This window comes from Mandrillus leucophaeus, unplaced genomic scaffold, assembly GCF_000951045.1.
Source record: "Mandrillus leucophaeus isolate KB7577 unplaced genomic scaffold, Mleu.le_1.0 Scaffold357, whole genome shotgun sequence".
Taxonomy (NCBI): Eukaryota; Metazoa; Chordata; class Mammalia; order Primates; family Cercopithecidae; genus Mandrillus; species Mandrillus leucophaeus.
Genome location: NW_012103776.1, coordinates 1,660,429 through 1,681,695, shown reverse-complemented (window position 1 = coordinate 1,681,695; position 21,267 = coordinate 1,660,429). Strand labels below are relative to the sequence as shown.

At 43.3% G+C, this 21,267-nt stretch overlaps 1 protein-coding gene across 1 annotated transcript in view; it reads left to right on the top strand.

Annotated features, from left to right (window-relative positions):
* Nucleotides 1-12: 12 nt before the first annotated feature.
* Nucleotides 13-21,267, top strand: part of IFNAR2 (interferon (alpha, beta and omega) receptor 2) — a 34,039-nt gene continuing 12,784 nt past the window's right edge. Inside the window, exons 1-6 of the mRNA XM_011989557.1 lie at nt 13-93; nt 11,349-11,440; nt 13,085-13,126; nt 14,381-14,504; nt 15,853-16,025; nt 18,183-18,328. Coding sequence (XP_011844947.1) covers nt 59-93; nt 11,349-11,440; nt 13,085-13,126; nt 14,381-14,504; nt 15,853-16,025; nt 18,183-18,328 — 612 coding nt within the window. The 5' untranslated portion in view covers nt 13-58. The remainder of the gene's footprint in view (nt 94-11,348; nt 11,441-13,084; nt 13,127-14,380; nt 14,505-15,852; nt 16,026-18,182; nt 18,329-21,267) is intronic.

The following is a 21,267-nucleotide window of genomic DNA, read 5'->3' as shown; positions in this document are numbered from 1 at the left end:
CCTCTGCTGGGAGTCCGCTTTCGTTGCGCCCCCCACGTCCCACCCCGCCCCACCAAGGATGCCCAGAACACCGGACAGTTGCCACTGCAAGATGTGAGTCATTGCTAAGTTTGAGGGTCACATTCCTCCAGGTCCACCCCGCCTTGCAAAACCGGCTCACCAGCCCAGTGCTCAGGTTCAGGATCTCCAGCCCGCCCCCTTGAGGTCCCCTGGGATTAGCGCCCCCTCGACCTGCGTCGTGGTCACAGACGGCACCGGGGCTGGAGTGGCCTACACCCCTCCGGATCCGCTGCGTGGAGGCAGGAGGGGGAAGGGGCGAGGGGATGTGGCCGCGGAGACACAAGGGTGCACCTTCCCAGGGTCGGAGAGGGAAGATACTGGGAAGATATTCCGCGAACATGGAAAGGCGATCGGCACTTGCGTTTCAACCCTGAGCAAATCTATCCGTTACACACAGTAGCGAGTTGACTCCATCAGCCCGTTTATTTGGTTAGCAGTGGTTTTATTGACTCTGAGTATTCCCACCTCCTTTCTTTTAACATTTTTTTTTTCCTTGTTTTGTTTAGCAGGAAGTCTTAGAAACGAATATAGCATGTTTGGGCGTGGAGTTAGTGGTGGGAAGTGCCGGAGCTGGCTCAGGGAGACAGGGAGACGTGGAGTTTCCCGTGTGTGCTAACTGGCCCAGGGGCTAAGTCCCACTCCTTGCCAAGGTTTCTCAGTATCCTGTCCACTGACCCCCAATCCACCTGTGCAGACTTGAGGGGGTGAGGGGATAGCAGAGACCCTATCAAAATCTACCCTAAGGAAAATACCCAATAAACTCCCCTAGCAATTAGGGCATAGCTGATAAGGCTTGATCTGTTTGTCTCAGAAAATGAGTTGAACTTGTCAGTTCTATTGTTCATAAAGTTGTTTTCCACAATTTTAGATAATCAAAAATCTACATGACTCATTTTTCTTATATTTCCTCTAAAGTTTCTCATGTGTTTATTGAAAAGTTAAAGAAAATCTGATTTTGGTTCACATAATTTGACAATGGTGATTTGTTTAAAAGTCATTTCAAAACGTATGAAAAGGATCATAACCCAAGAAGTACTATCTTAGAAGTGAAACATTTATTAAAATATCTATTCCGTGGCTCACACTTGCACACTCAAAGCCACATTGGACACATTTTTTCTGCTACCTTTATAAACCTTCAAACTGTTCAAGAGTCAATGGTATGTATCATCTTTGATTATCAATCATCATGTTTTGTTTTGTTTTGTTTTTGACAAAGTCTCGCTCTGTCGCCCAGGCTGGAGTGCAGTGACGCAATCTTGGCTCAATGCAGCCTCCCTCTCCTGGGTTCAAGTAATTCTCCTGCCTCAGCCTCTTGAGTAGCAGAGATTACAGGCATGTGCTACTACGGCTGGCTTTTTGTATTTTTAGTAGAGATGGGATTTCCACTGTGTTACCCAGCCTAGTCTGAAACTTCTGACCTCAAATGATCCACCTGCTTAGGCCTCCCAAAATGCTAGTATTACAGACTCAATCATCATGTTTTATCAAAGCTAAAACCCAGACTAAAATGCTGTTGCTTATAAGATGCACTTTCATTTTATGTAATGAAGAAAAAACACTGTCAATCTTGCTATGTCATGCCACCAGAATGAAAGCTTTCTGATTTTAGAAATGCTCAAATGTGAAAAGAAAATGTGCATGTTATAATTTGTGAAATGTTAGTGAGTTAGAGCAGAGCTTGACGGCACTGGCCCTGAGGGTCCTTCTTCTTCCTTTGAAAGAATGAAACTGGGGGGTATGCAATTCAGGGAAGAGTAAAGGAAAAACAAGTAGTTGGCAGAGGAGGTTGGCAGACTTAGAGGTACAGAGAAGAGAAAATGAGGGAAAAAGAGAGGTGTGTATGATGGGGAGGAGTTCAGAGCCACCGCCAATTTTCTCTGGCCCCAACAGGAAAACAAGTTATCCCACAAACCAGGGTTTTACCATCTGGTACATGGGGATATCCATCAACATTGTCATTGGTTTTCATTTATTTGTTTTTAATTCTCAAGTTTAAAAAAAAAATTTAAAATTCAAGTGTGTCTCAACCACCAGAACCTATAGTGAGAATTCTCTGTAACAAATAAGAAAGAAGAAAACTGATCCAGTCTTTGGTTTTTTTTAAAAAAAAAAAAAAGAAAGAAAGAAAGAAACTGAATCGCAACATACTTTGCTTTTTTCTTTTCTTGCAAAGGAGCAGTGGGCTGTTTCTGCTGGATGAAGGTGAGTGAGATGGGGGAAGGTTCACTGGGCACCAACTTTCCGGGCTAGAGAAATTGCCCAGGCTTTACAGAACAAGCTGGAATCAGGTGCAGTTGTAAAAAGGAAGTCAAGGTTTCACTCTGCCATATCAGTAGGAGGTGCTAAAGCCAAACTAGCACCAGTAAAGTGAACAGAAATGGTAAGGGGGAAAAAAAGGAAAGGAAAGAACAACATGGCTTGCAAGGCGTCTTACTAAAAACAAAGAATTATACTTGGAACAGAAGAAATTCACTACCATTGCCTTACACCGTACAACAACTTGATAAAAATATAAATCCAGTAAAACAAACTCAAAGATGAGAACATTGTAAATTGGAGATGAAAAGGAAGATTGCAGACCTAAAGGAAAATTGAAGACCATAAAAACATAGTGACAGAACAAATAAGTCAGGAGAAAGAACAGAAGAAATACTGCTGAAAATAAAAGTATTTTAATAGAAGAAAGCCCAGTAAGGAAGCCCAGTGAATTCAGCTGAAAAAGGACAAAGATTAAGAAGAAAGAAGCCATTGTGAAAGACAAAATACAATAAAGAATTGGGACCACTGGAGTCCAAGACGTAGAGAAGTCAACAAATTGGACAGAAAATTCAAATAAAAATAAGTCCGAAGAAAGCTTCTTGAAATGAAGAAAAAATGGTCTGTAGGCCAAAGGAACATGCCATGTTCCAGAAAATGTCATATGGAATACAGAAGCACTAAGATAAACTACTTAAATTCAAAGAGAAAGAATTATTTAGGAATCTGAGAAAAAAAGTAAAGGAGGGAAAAACAAAATCAAGCTGGCCTTAGACTTCAGTGCAGCACTACATGCCAGATTATGATGATTATGAGGGAACAGTTCCAAGGGAAGGAAACTTTTCGGGGCGCGGGGGAGGGGCAGGTATTTTTTTCCAGAAGAACAAAGGGAATTCAGCACCCATGAACTGTTTTTGGAAAAACAAAACTTGCTGGGTGATAAAATCCAGGAAATAGCAAATTAAGAGATAAATCAAAATAAAGAACTTAAAAGTAGAGAATAGTAAAAAGATTCTTGATGAGTATTTATTCTATTTAAATATAGAATTAATACATCTGTAGAAATTATGGGTAGGATAGAATAGGATTATAAAGCTAGACAAAAATACACAGCCAAAAAAAAAGAAGTCGGGGAGGAAGATGGAAGGAAATATGAGAATACCAATATTCTCTTCTTTCAAAGAATGGAATAGTAAATATGGTATAAAATTAAAAGGTGCTACATGAATATGTAATGCTGTAGCTTTTAATATCTTTCGTAAGTTTTATTTAAAACCTTAGAGGGATATTGTAGGAGATTATACTGTCTTATGGACAAAAAAATTTAAATTTTAGCAACTCCTTTGACTTTATTTTAGTCTTTCCCCAAGTAACATTAAACAGAAACACTGTGTGTGTGTGTGTGTGTGTGTGTGTGTGTGTGTGTTTATGCATAGAAAGTTTTGTGGGATTATGTTCAGCTAATGTTAATGATAGTAATCGTTTTTACAGAAGAAAAAAGATATTTGAAAAATAAACTAGAATCAAATGTGCCAAGATGTTAACAATTGTTGATGCTGGATGATAGGAATAAGGATGAGTGTTACTTTCTTCTTTGTACTTTTTCATATTTTTCTAATTTCCAGAAAAAGACATGTAATTGTATTTGTCTAACATTTCTGAATCCAGTTCATTCATTATTCATTGCCTTCCTGGCAATATGCGTCAGTCTGTGTCAGACAGAAGGAAAGACACAGCCATGCTTTCTACCAGGAGACTATGAGGCAGGGAGTTCCCGGAGGGTTTTGTCCATCTAGGAGGAGTTGAAATTCAAAGAATCACTTCACCCAATCCATCCATTTGATCTGGGTCTTGAAAATTGGCAGGGTTTGTCTGGTCTCAAGGTAAATGGCAGGTAGAGCTTTTCTTTCAGAATGGAGAAGGCCGGAGTGTCACAGGGTGAACCTGTGACAAAATTGGGGTTCAGCCTGGGAAACCACATAGGTTGTTGGCTTTGCACAAGAAGGAATTCAAGAACAAGCTGACAGAATAAAGTGAAAGCAAATTTATTAAGAAAGTCAAGGAATAAAAGTGTGGCTACTCCATAGGCAGAGCAGCAGCATGGGCTGCTCCACTGAGTATACTTACGGTTATTTCTTGATCATATGCTAAACAAGCGATGAATTATTCATAAGTTGTCTGTGAAAGGAGTGGGAGTTCCTGGAACTGAGGTTTCCTCACTTTTTTCGACCATATAGAGTAACTTCTGGATGTTGCCATGGCATTTGCAAACTGTGGTGGCACTGGTGGGAGTTTCCTTTAGCATGCTAATATATTATAATTAGCATATAATAAGCAGCGAGGTCACTTTTGTCACCATCTTGGTGTGGCGGGCTTTGGCCAGCTTCTTTACTGCATCCTGTCTTACCAGCGGGGTCTTTGTGACCTCCTATTTTATCTTGTAACTAAGAATGCCTAACCCCCTGGGAATGCAGCCCAGCAGGTCTCAGCCTCATTTTACCCAGGAGCTACTCAAGATGGAGTCACTGTGGTTCCAACACCTCTGACAAGAGCAGGGCATGACCTGTCACCTGGAGCTCAGCCGGGCAGTAACTCCAGGAAAAACTGGAAAGGCTGATAGCCTTGACTTTAACCTAAGGAGCTTAGTGCATCGTCAGGCCACAGTGAGCTACAGACTGAGCGGACTACATAATTCTCAGGGCCCACCCAGAGCCAAATAAAAATTCAGGAGAAAGTACCACTAAAGGTAGTAAAATATAAAGACTTTTCTTCCACAGTAATGTTTTTTTGTTTGCTATTTAATATCATTCTAAGTAAAAAAAAATAGGCTGGGCGCGGTGGCTCACGCCTGTGATCCCAGCACTTTGAGAGGCCAAGACGGGTGGATCACAAGGTCAGGAGATTGAGACCACCCTGGCTAGCATGGTGAAACCCTAAAAATACAAAAAATTAGCCGAGTGTGGTGGCGGGCGCCTGTAGTCCCAGCTACTCAGGAGGCTGAGGCAGCAGAATGGCGTGAACCCGGGAGGCGGAGCTTGCAGTGAGCCAAGATTGCGCCACTGCACTCCAACATGGGGGACAGAGCGAGACTCCGTCTCAAAAAAAAAAATAAAAATAAAAACTTGAATTATTAGCATGAATATTGCAGTTCTTTATATTATGCAAAACCAGATTTAAATAAGAACGTTTAATTCGTATATGGAATTATGAATTATACCAAGTTATACCATTAGGACTTTACAGCACATCTTGGGAGGTTCCCTCGAACTAGCCAGAAGGAGCAAACTGAAGCCAGACAGGAACATTGCAAAGAGGAAGAGAGGGTCTCCACCAGGCACAGAGCCATCCGAGGGAGCCCTCCCTCAGGCACAGGGATACCGAGGGAGCTGGAGCAGATTCGCACGGGTCCCTGGGTCCCCTCTGTCCTGGTGACTCTAGGATGCATGTACTTGCACCTGACTTCTAGGCATCCCCCTCCTGCTAGCTTCCTCTCGATCCAGCCTGGGGCAGGCTCTGGGGAAGTCAAGTCTTACATCTCCCTTTCCCAAGCACCTACCATCCTAACCCATAGTGTAGTGGCCTCGTCCAAGGGTCTTTACATCTCTGCCTCAGACATGCTAGGTACCTGGGTCAAGAGTGACCCAGAGACTCATCCCTGCCAGACCCAGCCTCCAGCCAGCTGCCCTCTGACTCCAGTCCATGGGGCGAGGCTGGAGTACTGGCCCTGACCTCTCCAGCATCTGCACCAGGAGAGCTTCAGTGGAACGTGGTCCCAGTTGACGCCCCATGCCAATAGCAGCAGCAGTTGTTAGGCATAGAGAGAGAAGCCAGGCAGGGCCTGGGGTTCCTCTGCTGGGAGCCTAACCTGCAGGAGATGGGGAAGATTCCAAGTGTGAGCTGGGGCTCCTAGCACAAAACACACATTGAAAGATAAAATGGTTAAGAATTTCGGGACAGCCACAGGAGAGCCTTAAGCCAAGTGTAGGATCCTTCTAGCTGCAGGGCCCAGAGGGACTGAGACTAGCCATGCTTTAGGAAGACTGATCTATTTGTAGTCAGCAAGAGTTTTAAGGCGCTCCATTAATAATTTAGGCAGGATACCAAGATGGGATATTATATTTTCCAAGCAAGAAGAATCTAGTAATCAGGCATGTAGTTCCAAGTGAAGTATGGGTTACCAGAAAGCAAGGGAGGAAGCCATCCCCTGGCCCAGAGGGGGAGAATGGGACTCCCATTGTGTGTGTGTCTGTGTGTGTGTGTGTGTGTGTGTGTGTGTGTGTGTGTGTTTTCTCGGCTGCTGAAGAGACTGAGTGTTCCTGCAGATAAATAACAAAGATGAAGATGTGCCACCATCGGAGACAAACGGAGGGACCAGAGGCCACATGTCAGAGGTCAGGTTAGGTGTACAAGTATAAAGGAGCTGCCCTGCATGGGCACGGTGGCTCACACCTGTAATCCAAGCACTTTGGGGGACTGAGGCCGGAGGATCACTTGAGCCCAAGAGTTCAAGACCAGCCTGGACAACATAGCAAAACCGCATCTCTAAAAAAAAAATACAAAAATTAACCAGGTATAGTGGCACATCCCTGTAGTCCCAGCTACTTGGGAGGCCAAGGTGGGAGAATCACTTGAGCCCAGGAGGCAGAGGTTGCAGTGAGCTGAGATTATACCACTGCACTCCAGCCTGGGTGACAGAGTGAGGCCCTGTCTCAAAAAATAAAATGAAGAAGTTGCCCTTCTACAGTCTGGGTGTGGTGGTATCTAGGGGAATGTTCACAACTAGGCAACCCCTCTGCTGTGGAGTGATTATGGGAGATGACGTCACATCAAGATGTCTCAGCAGATGTTTCTCAATGGTTACAGTATTATGGGATTAGTTCCAGGCAGTCACGCTTGGATATCTCATGGGTGATGGAGTCTGTGGCAAGGCTGGAAATTTTGACTTGGAATCACTTGGATTTCTCTAAGAGAATACCCCAGGTTGGACCTGCTACTGTGGCAACAGAGAAGACTTAAAAATTACATTGTTTTTAGCTTGAACTTGGTCTTGTGAAGTCCTAATTAGGGAAGAGGAGTCAGTCTGGGGGTCTAGGGGAAAGCAAAGAGATAAAGCAGATAAGCTATAGGTCTACCTTGCTTCGTGGTCTAGTACATACAAACAGAAAGAAGAAGCAGAGAAGCTATAGGTCTACCTTTCTTTATGGCCCAGGACATATGACCCTCCTGCACACATAACTCACAGTCTTCCTGCTTACCATCAAATGCTTCAACTTATCATCAAACATCTTGGCTGACAGAAGAATGCAAGTTAGCTCCCAGCTACCTTGACGTTGTCAGTCCTCCACGTAGCACTCTTCAGCCCAAATTGCATTTTATAAAATCCCCAAAAGGCCTTTGTCTCCTGGCAATCACCTCCTCTCTTACTGACCTGCCCATTGCTCCCTTGCAATGTATTTTCCTACTTTCTGTAATAAATCTGCCTTTCTTGACCTAAACTGTCATGGTAAATTCTTCTTATGCCTGTGTCACCAGCCACAGACAGTCTGCACAAGCCATGACAAGTCTGCGATTTCATGGTCTTTTTTTATTTTGATGATATTTCCCCAGTGTTTGGGGGACAGAAGAATGCCCACAATCTACAGGTCTTAGTCATGTGGTGGGGACAAAATATCCGAGAGAGAGAAGGAACAAGATCTACTGGGGCTCCTTAAAATTCTTCTTGAAGAATTCCTTTCTCACCTGCGAGTAGGGAAGACTTTCTGATTATGACTCCAAATTTAGAAGCTAAGAAAGAAAATACCTTTAAATCTGAAAACGTAAAACTCAAAAACTTCTGGGTGGTTTTTTTTTGGGGGGAGGGGGTGTTTTTTTTTAAAACAGCACAAGCAACTCAAAGGGCAAGTGACAGACTGGGGAGAGAAGAAAAAGATGTGACTCATATCACAGTTTCCCTTCTACTTTAAAAAAAAGCTCCTGCAAACCAGTAAGAAAATAGCAACAGCTCAATGGAAACATTGCCAAAGTCACGAACAGTTAATGAGAAGGAAATACAAATCACTCTTAAACCTATGAAAAGATAAAGATGTTTGATCACACTCAGAGTAAGAGAAATACAAATTAATGTGAAAGACAATTTTTTGTTTATGAATTTGAGAAAAATCCAAGAACTTGATGATACACCTATAAGAAGAGATGGTAGGGAAACCAAAATTCTCACACGTTACAGGTGGTTATATAAATTTGTACAGCCCCGAGGGTGGCTGGAGTGACAGTTTCTATCCAAATTACAGATGCCCAGTTTCATTGCCAGGTCTCTTCTGTCTGCTTCTTCAGACCCACCTTCCCCTCTCCCCACTCTTTAGTTGGCCCAGGATCCTGTCTGGTAAGGATACAAACCCAGGCCCCTTGCCCTATGGCTTCTGGTTGTGTTCAGCCGATGGGGAGCCCCAAATGAGAGAAGTGAGGGACACAGTGAGGGATATTTATCCCTCAGCCTCCTGCCTGCACTGCCCTCTTGGTCTGGCTGTGTCTAGTGGTCTCATGTCATAGCTGCTCATACAGGAGTTTCTCCTTACAAACTGCAGTGTTGGCTCTTTCTCTTCCCCTTCCTGCCCAGAGTGATTTATAGCCATCAATGTTGTGAGCTACAGATTCTCAACTCTCCCTTCTGCAGGCCCAGAGTGGTCACAGCCCTCAATGTTGTGAGCTACAGGTTCTATACCCTCCCTTCTGCAGGCCCAGAATGGTTATAGCCCTCAATGTTGTGAGCTGCAGGTTCTGTACTCTCCCTCCTGGGGCCCAGAGTGGTCACAGCCCTCAATGTTGTGAGCTACAGGTTCTCTACTCTCCCTCCTAGGGCGCAGAGTGGTCACAGCCCTCAATGTTGTGAGCTACAGGTTCTCAACTTTCCCTTCTGCAGGCCCAGAGTGGTCATCAGCCCTCAATGTTGTGAGCTGCAGGTTCTATATTCTCCCTTCTGCAGGTCCAGAGTGGTCACAGCCCTCAATGTTGTGAGCTGCAGGTTCTATACCCTCCCTTCTGCAGGCCCAGAGTGGTCATAGCCCTCAATGTTGTGAGCTACAGGTTCTCGACTCTCCCTTCTGCAAGTCCAGAGTGGTCACATCCCTCAATGTTGGGAGCTACAGCCCTTAATGTTGTGAACTACAGATTCTGGACTCTGCCTTCTGGGCCCCAGAGTGGTCACAGGCCTCAATGTTGTGAGCTGCAGGTTCTATACTCTCCCTTCTGGTTTGCCTACAGCCTGCTCACACATTTGTAAATACAGTCCTGCACCCCCTAATGATGTCTTGGGCAAAGATGGACTCTTTATATGACAGTGGCCCCATAAGATTATACCATATTTCTACTGTACCTTTTTTGTGTCTAAATATGTTCAGATACACAAATGCCACTGTGTTGCAACTGCCTGCAGTATTCAGCACAGTACCACGCTGGACAGATTTATAGCCTAGGAACAATAGGCTATACCATATAACCTAGATGTGTAGTTGGCTACGCTATCTAGGTTTGTCTAAGTATACTCTATGATATTCACACAATGAAATAGCCTAACAATGAATTTCTCAGAACATAGCACTGTTCACAGTTGCAAAGATACGGAATCAACCTAAGTGTTCATCAACAAATGATTGCATAAAGAAAATGTGGCTAGGTGTGGTGCTCACATCTGTAATCCCAGCACTTTGGGAGGCCAAGGCAAGAATCCAGGAGTTTGAGATCAGCCTGGGCAATATAGTGAGACCCCGTCTCTAAAAAAAAATTTTTTTTTTTAATTAGCCGGTGTGTGGTGACACATGCCTGTAGTCCCAGTTACGTAGGGGGACAGGTGGGAGGATTGCTTGAGCCTGGGAGGTTGAGGCTGCAGTGAGCCACCACTGCACTCCAGGCTAGGCAACACAGCAAGACCCCGTCTCAAAAAAAAAAAAAAAAAATTACATATATATATACACACACAGTATATTCAGCCATAAAAAAGAATGAAATTATGTTTTTTGCAGCAACATGGATGGAACTGAAGGCCATTATCTTAAGAGAAACAACTCAGAAACAGTCAATACCACCTGTTCTTATAAGCGGGAGCTGTTAATAAATAATGTGCACACATTGACATACAATGTGGAATAATAGTCATTACTGCCTGAGAAGGGTGGATTGGCGTGTAGGGAGTTAAGGAATGAGAAATTACTTAATGGGTATAATGTATACTATTCAGGTGATGGGTATACTAAAAGCCCAAATTTCACCACTATGCAATATATCTATCTAACAAAACTGCACTTGTACCCTTTAAATGTATTTTTTTAAAGTGTCTATCCTAATTTGAATGAGGTGTTTCCTGCCAGAACCCTAACTGATACGTCATTTGTCTAACAGTTCTACTTCTGGAAATTTTCCCACACTAAACTGGCACATGTACAAAATGAAAGAGATTTCCTTGCAGAAGAGACTGGAAATAATTCAAATGTCTATAGTAGGGGTACTAATTATATAAATAATGGTGTGTCTATAGAGTAGAACTCTATCCAGCTATTTAAAAAAACAAGGATAGAAAGATCTTCCAAATATATTTTTAAGTGAAAAAAGCAGGGTGGAACAGGGACTATACATGCTATCTCTTGTCTAAAAGATGGGGAAATTAGAAATATGCGTTTGTTTTTGCTTATGTGTGGAGACACTCTGAAGGATTCACAAAAGAAAAAAAAGTCGTTTTCTAAAGGGAGTAAGACTTTTCACTATTTTTTTTTTCTTTGTATGCTTAAAATTGTTGAACCCAATGACTGTTGCCTGTTCAAAAGTTAAATTTAAAATTCCTCCCTGACTAGGTGGGGGATTGGGCCCAGAAGTTGAGACGAGGCTCACTTGAATAAATGGGGTAAATGATCCAGTTCCCGGAGCTAGGAATTTTACTATTCCTTACAGGTCTCTCCTTGTCTTGTTTTTGCTCCCATTTTTATATTTGCAATTTAATTAGACACTTCAGAATTTTGATCACCTAATGTTGATTTCAGATGTAAAAGTCAAGAGAAGACTCTAAAAATAGCAAAGATGCTTTTGAGCCAGAATGCCTTCATCGTCAGACCGCTTAATTTGTTTCTCATGGGTGAGTGCTGCTTTTTATCTTAGCTCTTATAGAAGCAAACTGTGATGCCATCCTCATGGAGAGCCCTGGCAGGAAGTAGCAAACTAATTTCCCTGACTAGAGGACCCAGTTCCAGCCTGCCTAGCGTCAGGAGTTAAGTGGAAAGCAGATAGGAAACCTACACTAGTGGTTTAGATTCAGTGTAATTTCCTGTCCTGTTGTTAATTTTCAGAAAACAAATGAGTGACTTAAGGCAATAATAATTGGGACTATGCTCGCCTATAATTTGAAGAGTAATTTCTCCTAACACCCTTTCTTCCTCCCCAATCTTTGGTAAATGTCTTTTAACTCTAAAGTTGATTAATTAGTAGCATGCTTATTCATATTCTGAGAATGTTTCTAGGATGGACAATTGCTTCTGAGGACACGCCCTCAGCCAGCCCAAGTACTTAAACAAAAACAAGGAAATTATTTTGGTGTTAAAGATCTCGTGTGTGGCCGGGTGCGGTGGCTTACACCTGTAATCCCTGCACTTTGGGACGCCGAGGCAGGTGGATCACGAGGTCAGGAGATCAAGACCATCCTGGCTAACATGGTGAGCCGAGATGGCGCCACTGCACTCCAGTCTAGCTAACATGGTGAGCTGAGATGGCACCACTGCACTCCAGTCTGGCTAACATGGTGAGCCGAGATGGTGCCACTGCACTCCAGTCTGGACGACAGAGCGAGACTCTGTCTCAAAAAAAAAAAAAAGTTCGTGTGTGTGTGTGTGTGTGTGTGTGTGTGTGTGTTTTGAGACATAGTTTCACTCTGTTACCCAGACTGGAGTACAGGGCGTGATCTCAGCTCACTGCAGCCTCCACCTCCTGAGTTCAAGCAATTCTCCTGCCTGGGCCTACCACGTAGCTGGGATTACAGGCACCCACCACCATGCCCAGCTAATTTTTGTATTTTTAGTAGAGACAAGGTTTCACCATGTTGGCCATGCTGGTCTCAAACTCCTGACTTCAAGTGATCCACCCGCCTTGGCCTCCCACAATGCTGGGGTTACCAGGCGTGAGCCACTGCGTCCAGCCTTTTTTTCTTTTTTTCTGGAGACAGGGTCTCTCTCTGTCACCGAGGCTGGAATGCAGTGAGCGATCTCAGCTCACTGCAGCCTCCGCCTCCTGGGTTCAAGCAATTCTCCTGCCTTAGCCTCCCAAGTAGTTGGGACTATAGGTGTGCACCCCCACACCCAGCTAATTTTTTGTGTTTTTAGTAGAGACAGGGTTTTGCCGTGTTGGCCAGGCTGGTCTCGAATCCTAACCTTGTGTGATCCACTCACCTTGGCCTCCCAAAGTGCTGGGATTACAGGCATGAGCCACGGCACCTGGCCCCAAATATATTTTTAAGTGGAAAAAGCAGGGCAGAACAGGGACCGTACATACTGTTGTTAGCGTCAGCTCCCAAATGGATCTTATCTCAGCTCAGGTCACAGTCCTTGCACCATGTGCTGCTGGCACCAATGTAGAATAAAAACCATCTATGTGGGCATTTTTTTAGTACAAGAAAAGTCTCAATCTGATACCAATAAATGTGTGTTAAAGAATTCCAGACTTAGAGTAATCGTTGCAAGTTGAGCCCAGATAAAACTGTTGCCTCTCTAATGTGTTTTCTTCCTTCTAGTGTGTATCAGCCTCGTGTTTGGTATTTCACATGATTTGCCTGGTAAGAGATGTTTTTTGGCTTCACTAAATTTTGTATAAGAGTGAAAGTGTTGGGGCAGCCTTTCAGAGGTATAAAATGTGGGATATTTGATTTCTGATTGTACATCTGTTACCAATTTTATTGGGATTCTTTCTCTGTAAAAGGAGCTAAAATGAGCTAACTCTGGTTTTTTGAGAGATACAAAACTAGTCTAAGAAATGAACACTAGAGATCATTTTTAAACTTCTTTAAAGAATATTCAAACTCTTAATAATCTCACTAATAGAAGAACGAGGAGACACAGACTGTGCCAAACAAAAGATGGCCCAGAAATACTTGCTCTTTAATTTACATTCTTCCACCCTGGTGGTTCCAGACAAAGGACAATAATCTTTTTTAACTAAACTTCTTGCTACATATATAAATCTGTCCACAAAACTTCATTAAGCATTAAATACGTGTCCAACCTTGCGCTAAGCGTTGGTTGGAGTTGAAGAGTTGGCAATCAAGAAACAAAGGCCTGGGTCCTAACCACAGGAAACTTAGATGATCTTTAACAATTTAACCATATAAGGCAGAATTTGGCAAGTGTGGCTTTAATGTTTTATTTATCACTGCCACTTCCCACCTGCATGACATTGTATAATTCAACTCAGTGTCACAGTCTGTAAAATGAGTCTCTTCTTAGTGCCTACTTCAGCATTGTTACGGGGCTTAAATGCTTACAAAGGGCCAGTCTGGGCTCATGTTATACTCCCCTGCTCTCTGTGATCCAGGGAATAAGTATGCTGGGGAATCCAGAGGAATGAAAATTTGCAGTGGGCTGAGCTACTTAAGGAGGACTTCATGGAGGAGCTGGGAGCTGAGTTGAGAGAACGGCTTGGGGAGGGAGAATGGGTTGGGGAGAGAGAATGGGTTGGGGAGAATGAAAGGAAGTGCACCATGTGGGCTGGGATGGCCTGGGTTATTTTGGTCCAGTGAACCATGGAGGGACAGTCCAAGGGCATTGGAGAAGCCCTTCTGTCCAGACTGTGCTTACACAGTGCACAGTTCCTGTTTCCTACACTTGCCTGCCCTGACAATATGTTGTTCGTGAATTAACCTATTAGTTCATTTCCCATGTCCTGTAGACTTCCTGTTTTCAAGACCCAGGGCTCTCTGGAGGTGTTATCTGCCAGAGGTGTGGGTTCTAGATCCCAAGAAATGACTGAACAGTGACCAGAATACAACTGTGGGTTCCAAATTTCAATGCCTTTTTTTCCTTCTTCTCTTCAGATTACACAAGTGAATCTTGCACTTTTAAGATATCATTGCAAAATTTCCGGTCCATCTTATCATGGGAATTAAAAAACCACTCCATTGTGGCAACTCACTATAAGTTGCTGTATACAATCATGAGGTTGGTTTGATATTTCATTTTCTCTTGGTAAACATATTATTGTTCTGTTATATGGGGAGTGGAAGAAGAGATGATCTTTTCTCTCTCTCTGCCTCTCCCTCTCCCTTTTCCTGTCTACCTCTCCTTCTCTCTGCGTTTCTTATTCAGAGCCTTAAAAGGCCAAAGGCAAAACACCATCACACATCCATTTTTAATTAAATTGAATACTTTAATAATCCACATTTATTTTGACAAAGCTTGTACGTGTCATCAAATTCAATTTCTACAGCTCAGAACCTCACATACAAAATAATTCTTGTGTATGGGTTAGGCAATGAGTTCTCTATTTCAGTCAGTCTGAATGTTTAACAGTCCCGTTATCTGAGGACAGGAATCCAAAGGTCTTTTGACCAGGTTGATGGTTTATGTTCACTTTTCTTTACTCTGTTGGGACACCAGAAACTGCCTGGCCTAGTCTGGGACAGGCCTGGGTGCAAAGTCTGGTTTGGTCACTAACCAGCTTGACACTTGGCACAGAGTTCAGCCCCTAAGCGAATGCCTCTGCTGAGAGGTTGCTGCAAGGATTCATGACATAATGGATGGAGTCCTGTTTGTCTTTCTTCTTCCCACGCCTACCAATCTTAGAAGTCATTGCTTTGATCTAGCAACCCCTTGGAGTGTCCTTTTGTTGGTTATTTATTTGGCCTAGAGCTGCTGCCGCTCCTGCTTACTGACTAAGCCAGTGGAAGACCTCCTGTGAGTTTCTCTTTGGTGCCTGCTAAAGTCTTAAAAGTTTTTCTCTGCATTGAGTGGTCACATGTATCATCCAACTAACTGAAGCTTGGTAGATGAGATGTCTGCGCTGTCCCTGAAATAGACCAGGTCTGACTTAGGACTGGATCATCTAGTCTTAGCCAGAGAGGGAGGGGGTCTCAGGGAAGGCATTCATGATTGTCCCATAGAGGGAGGGAGATCTGAGGCCTCCACCATGAGGGCCCAAGTTTCATTCATTCATTTACTCATCCGGCAAATTTTACTGAGCACCTGTTACCTGTCAGGGGGTCCAACTGTGAACCAAAGTCCTTGCCCTCCTGGAGCAGATATTATGTAAATGGAGACATGAGTAAACAAAGGTATAGTGTGACAGGTGTGGGTAAATGCTACGATCAAGAAGAGAGAGAGGGATTGAAAGTGCAGGGGTGGGGAGGGTATAAGATGTTCCATTTTCAATAAGATGGTTGGGAAGATCACTTAGTACAGTGATATTTGAGCAGAGCCCTAAAGGAAACAATGAAGTAAGGCACCCGAAAATAGACTCTCATTACGTCAATGTTCACACTTTCCTTTTTCCATTTTTTTCTTTCCAAAGTAAACCAGAAGATTGGAAGATAGTTAAGAACTGTGCAAATACCACAAGATCATTTTGTGACCTCACAGATGAGTGGAGAAGCACACACGAGGCCTATGTCACCCTCCTAGAAGGATTCAGCGGGAACACAACCTTGTTCAATTGCTCACGCAATTTCTGGCTGGACATAGACAGTGAGTTTATCTCTGTTTCTCCACTTTGTCCCCATCATCAAGATCATTATCATTTGCTATTCTGTGAAATAGGAGGTCTGCAAAGGTGTTTTAGACCTGGGGCTGGGCTCACCTCTTGGCCCTGCCACTTCCTAGCTCTGTATCCGTGGACTGCTTTGCCTCTCTGAGCCTTGGTTTTTTTAATCTGAAAAGTGGAATGATAACTTGTGCTTTGCAAATTCGCCCAGTGCCTGTATAAGGCAGTAGGAGCTGCTGTTTTTCGGTTTCATAGCCGGACAGGAAGTGTGGAGCCAGGTTCAGGTGGGCTGGATCTAGCTCTCCCACCTCTTTGGCCCAGTATTTTCTTTCTTTCCTTCTTTTCTTTTCCCTTTCCTTCTTTTTTTCTTTTTCTTTCTTTCTTTCTTTCTTTCTTTCTTTCTTTCTTTCTTTCTTTCTTTCTTTCTTTCTTTCTTTCTTTTTTCTTTCTTTCTTTCTTTCTCTTTTTCTTTCTTTCTTTCTTTTCTTTCTTTCTTTCTTTCTCTTTTTCTTTCTTTCTTTCTTTCCCTTCCTTCCTTCCTTCCTTCCTTCCTTCCTTCCTTCCTTCCTTCCTTCCTTTCTTTCTTTCTTTCTCTCTCTCTCTCTCTCTTTCTCTCCTTCTGTCTTTCTTTTTTTGTTTTTTTGAGATGGAGTCTCACTCTGTCACCTAGGCTAGAGTGCAATGGTGCGATCTCAGCTCACTGCAACCTCCACCTTCCGGGTTCAAGCGATTCTCCCACCTCAGCCTCCAGAGTAGCTGGGATTACAAGCACACACCATCACGCCTGGCTCATTTTTTGTACTTTTAGTAGAAATGTTCCACCATGTTGGCCAGGCTGGTCTCGAACTCCTGACCTCAAGTGATCCGCCTTCCTCAGTCTCCCAAGGTGCTGAGATTACAAGCATGAGCCACCACACCTGACCCCAGTGTTTTCTTGATACAGCAACTCCACCCCCACATTATAACCCAATAGTTCTTTTGTGTGTGAACACCCAAGTGTGCATGCACCTAGGACCCAAAGCTCAGAGGAGAAGACTAGAACTGAAGAACAGGTCTACCGCTTCTTTCTTTCCCTATGACTCAAGTCAGCTCCCTAAGGCACTGTGTTAACAGCTCCAGCTCTGTTACTTTTTCAATTTCCCACTTTACAACGAGTTTCCAAGAGAACCATTTGGTCCCAGCTTCCTGTTGTAGGCTAGGCGGGTGTGCACGTGCTCATACATGCTTAGCAAAGTAGTAAGGATGACTACTACTTTGTTGCCACTGTGGCAAACAATTCAGATATGACATTTGCCAGATTTGTGTGCATGTTGTTGTATGTGTATAAACAGACATCTGTGTGTACACACAGAAAAGAAAGAAAATCAGAATTTGTAGTTCATGGTATTTGGGTTGTTAAAGAATGCATATTAAAGTAACAATGAGATATGTTTCATGACTCAAATGATAAATATGAAAAATACGTAAATATCCAGGCTTGGAGAATGCATATTAAAGTAACAGTGAGATATGTTTCATGACTCAAATGATAAATATGAAAAATACATAAATATCCAGGCTTAGAGGGAATACAAAGAGCTTGCTTTGGCACGGTCCATCTGAAGTAATTGACAGCATGTATTAAAAACCTTAACATGTGCTTACTCTAATCCAGAATTCTTTAGTAACTTGTCCCAAAGAAATTATTAAGGCCGGGCACAGTGGCTCACACCTGTAATCCCAGCACTTTGGGAGGCCGAGAGCAGTGGATCACTTGAGCGCAGGAGTTCAAGACCAGCCCGAGCAACATGGCGAAACCCTATCTCTACATTAAAAAAGAAAGAAAGAAAAAAAGAGAGAGAGAGAGAGAGAGAGAGAAAGAAAGAAATTATGAAGGACAAATGCAAAAATTTAGTTCCAAGAATATCCCATGATCCATTAAGTCTTTAATAAAAATCAGAGACAATTTAAATGTTCAAAACAGTGAATCAGTTAAATCGTGACACAGTTACTTAGTGGAACAGCATTAGCAATGAAAAATTATGATGTAAATCAGGTCTTGGCAGATTTTCTATACAGGGCCAGAGAAGAACCACTTTAGGCTTTGTGGGCCACGTATGGTCTCAGTCACATATTCCTGTCTGTTTTTGTTTTCTGAACAGTGTCTTTTGAACCGCCAGAGTTTGAGATTGTTGGTTTTACCAACCACATTAATGTGATCGTGAAATTTCCATCTATTGTTGAGGAAGAATTACAGTTTGATTTGTCACTTGTCATTGAAGAACAGTCAGAGGGGATTGTTAAGAAGGTAAGTGGCTTCTCCTGTTAGGATCAAAACAGTTCTGAGTGGGTAGTCAATGCACTTGACTGTCTGTTTTGAAAGGAAATTTGCAGTTGAACAATTAAAGCTGAAAGGTCAGGCTTCTGTGTGGTCTGACCTTAGGGAGGAAGTCACTATAGTTCATTCACTATATTGATCTAAACCTGCAGCACAGTCTTCTTTAAAAGAATAAACCACAGCTGGGCGTGGTGGCTCACGCCTGTAATCCCAGCACTTTGGGAGGCCGAGGTGGGCAGATCACCTAAGGTCAGGAGTTTGAGACCAGCCTGGCCAATATGGTGACACCCAATCTATACTAAAAATACAAACATTAGCCGGGTCTGGTGGCAAACACCTGTAATCCCAGCTACTCCAGAGTCTGAGGCAGGATAATCGCTTGAACCTGGGAGGCAGAGGTTGCAGTGAGCCGAGATTGCACCATTGCGTTCCAGCCTGGGCAACAGAGCAAGACTCCGTCTCAAAAAAAAAAAAGAATAAGCCACATGTACAACATAAAGGAACACACAGGAGAGAGGGTGTGGGAGGGAGATGCAGAGTACAGCCAAATTTCAGTGAGCCCTGGAGAGATTTCTTTGAAAAGGAGGGTTTAGCTGAGCCACCTGTGAAAAGCATCTGTCGCTGCCTGTCTGGCCGTCACACACAGTAAGGAAGTGGCTCTTCTGGCAGTTCTGTCCTCTCATAATTTCTGCGAAAGACCTGACTGTCAGTAACCTTAGGGTAATCTGGTATCAGACAGACCTGGATCTTCAATTTTTGTTGTCCCTGTCCCTCCGAATGCTGGAATAAGTGGAAATGGACAAATTGCTCTCACTGGTGTAGCAGCAGCTTATGTCTGTAGAGCTCTTTGTCAAGTAGAAAACCCTTGCAAGTAAGACCAGCCTGAGAGATAATCAGGGTAGATGCATTTCAGGCAGAGGGCACAGGAAGTTCAAAGGTTCTGAGGCTGGAGTGGGCCCGGTGTGTTTCAGCAACAGCAGGGAGAGGTGGCTGAACTGGAGTAACCAAGCAGGAGGTGAGGAGGAGGTGAGGTCAGAGGGTAAATGTGGCTGGACCTGGTAGGAGTTTGTGGGTCTGGGTCTTCTGAGTGTGATGGAAGCCCCTGGAACCCAAGGCTTAACAGGGCATCCTGGCTGGGCTGTTAAAAATAGACCATAGGGGCAAAGATGGGAGTTAGGAGACCAGTTAAGACACAATCAGGGTGGCAGTCACTTAATAGGCAGTAACAAATTATATGATTATTATCATATTTCTTTTAATATCAACATGGATTATAATCAATAGTCTAGGAAAAGGAGCAAAAATGGGGGGAAAATAAGTTTATGTGGCCTAAGGACTATGTGAAGTGTCATTAAATCTCCTGTTTCAATCATGTCTCATTTGTGTTCACCCCATAAGCAACTAACTCTATGTTTTAGATTATGATTCCTAAAATAAGAAACTGATGCTTATTAGGATATTGACTACTCTGTAAGAGGAAAAACTGTAGTTAATAGACACCTTCTTCATAAAAAAAATTAGCCTTTAAATTAAATCAAGAAAAAAAAGCTACAGTATAATCCAAGCAACAGATGGTGGTGGCTTGGACCTTGATAGTAGAGGGGTATTGAGTAGTGAGAAGCCATCAAATTCTGCATATATTTTGGAGTTTTGTTTGCTTGTTTGTTTGTTTGTTTTTGAGACGGAGTTTCACTCATGTTGCCCAGGCTGGACTGCAATGGCATGATCTCGGCTCACTGTAACCTCCGCCTCCCAGGTTCAAGCAATTCTCCTGCCTCAGCCTCCCTAGTAGCTGGGATTACAGGCACCCACCACCACACCCAGCTAATTTTTTGTATTTTTAGTAGAGACAGGGTTTCACTGTGTTGGCCAGGCTAGTCTCTAACTCCTGACCTCAGGCAGTCCACCCACCTGAGCCTCCCAAAGTGTTGGGATTACAGGTGTGAGCCACCATGCCCAGCTTATAATTCTGCATATATTTTGCACACAGAGCAAGACGAACTTCCCCATTAACTATGGAAGATGATGAATGAAGCAGGTGAGGGTTAGATAGGGTTAGAGGGTTTGGGACATGTTAAATTCCAGGTGCCCGTAAGGGATCTAGGAGGAGACGTGGGGAAGGAGCTGGATGTGCCAGTCTGGAGTCCAGGGGAGAACCCCCAGCTAGAGAGAGAGCCTGGGAGCCACTGGCTTCTTGGTGCATGTTGAATGCCCTGAGACCAGATGAGATCACCTGGAATAGACACTCAGAAGAGAAGGCGTCCAAGGACATAACCCCGGGAACATTCCAAAATTTGGAGATCTGGCACATGAGGAAGAAACAGCAAAATCGACTGAGAAAGAGCAACCGGCATGGAGAGAAGCAGGTGAGAGTGGTGTCCCGGTAGCTGAGAGAAGAACGTTCCAGAAGGAGAAAGTGGTTTACTGAGTCCAGTGCTGCAAATGGGACAATGGAAGAGGACTGACTATTGGATTTAGCAACATTGTGTCCTTGATAAAAGTAGTTTTAATAGAGTCAAGGTCAAAGAGCTGGTTGGAGTAGATTCAAGAAAAAGCAGGAGGAGAAAAATTGGAGACAGTGAAGAGAACTCATTTTTCTAAGGAGTTTTTCCAAACAGGGAAGGAGGCTGTGTGGTGGTCACTGGAGGGGAAGCTTTTAGTTTGTTGGGTCGTAAGTTTGTTTACTAACTCCTCCTCCCAAACAGAAATTTACAGAAAAACATTATTACTGAAGGCTGTATGTGAGCTGCTAGGAATCCTCATTTATTAAACTGCTAGTAAGAATGTATTTAAAAAACTGTAAAACATGATACAAAAGTTATTATTCATGAAAGAGCCTTTATATCATCTTTTAAATTCTGAAGTGGAACGCAACTACAGGAAAGAAGAGGCCAGGTGTTTAAAGGGGG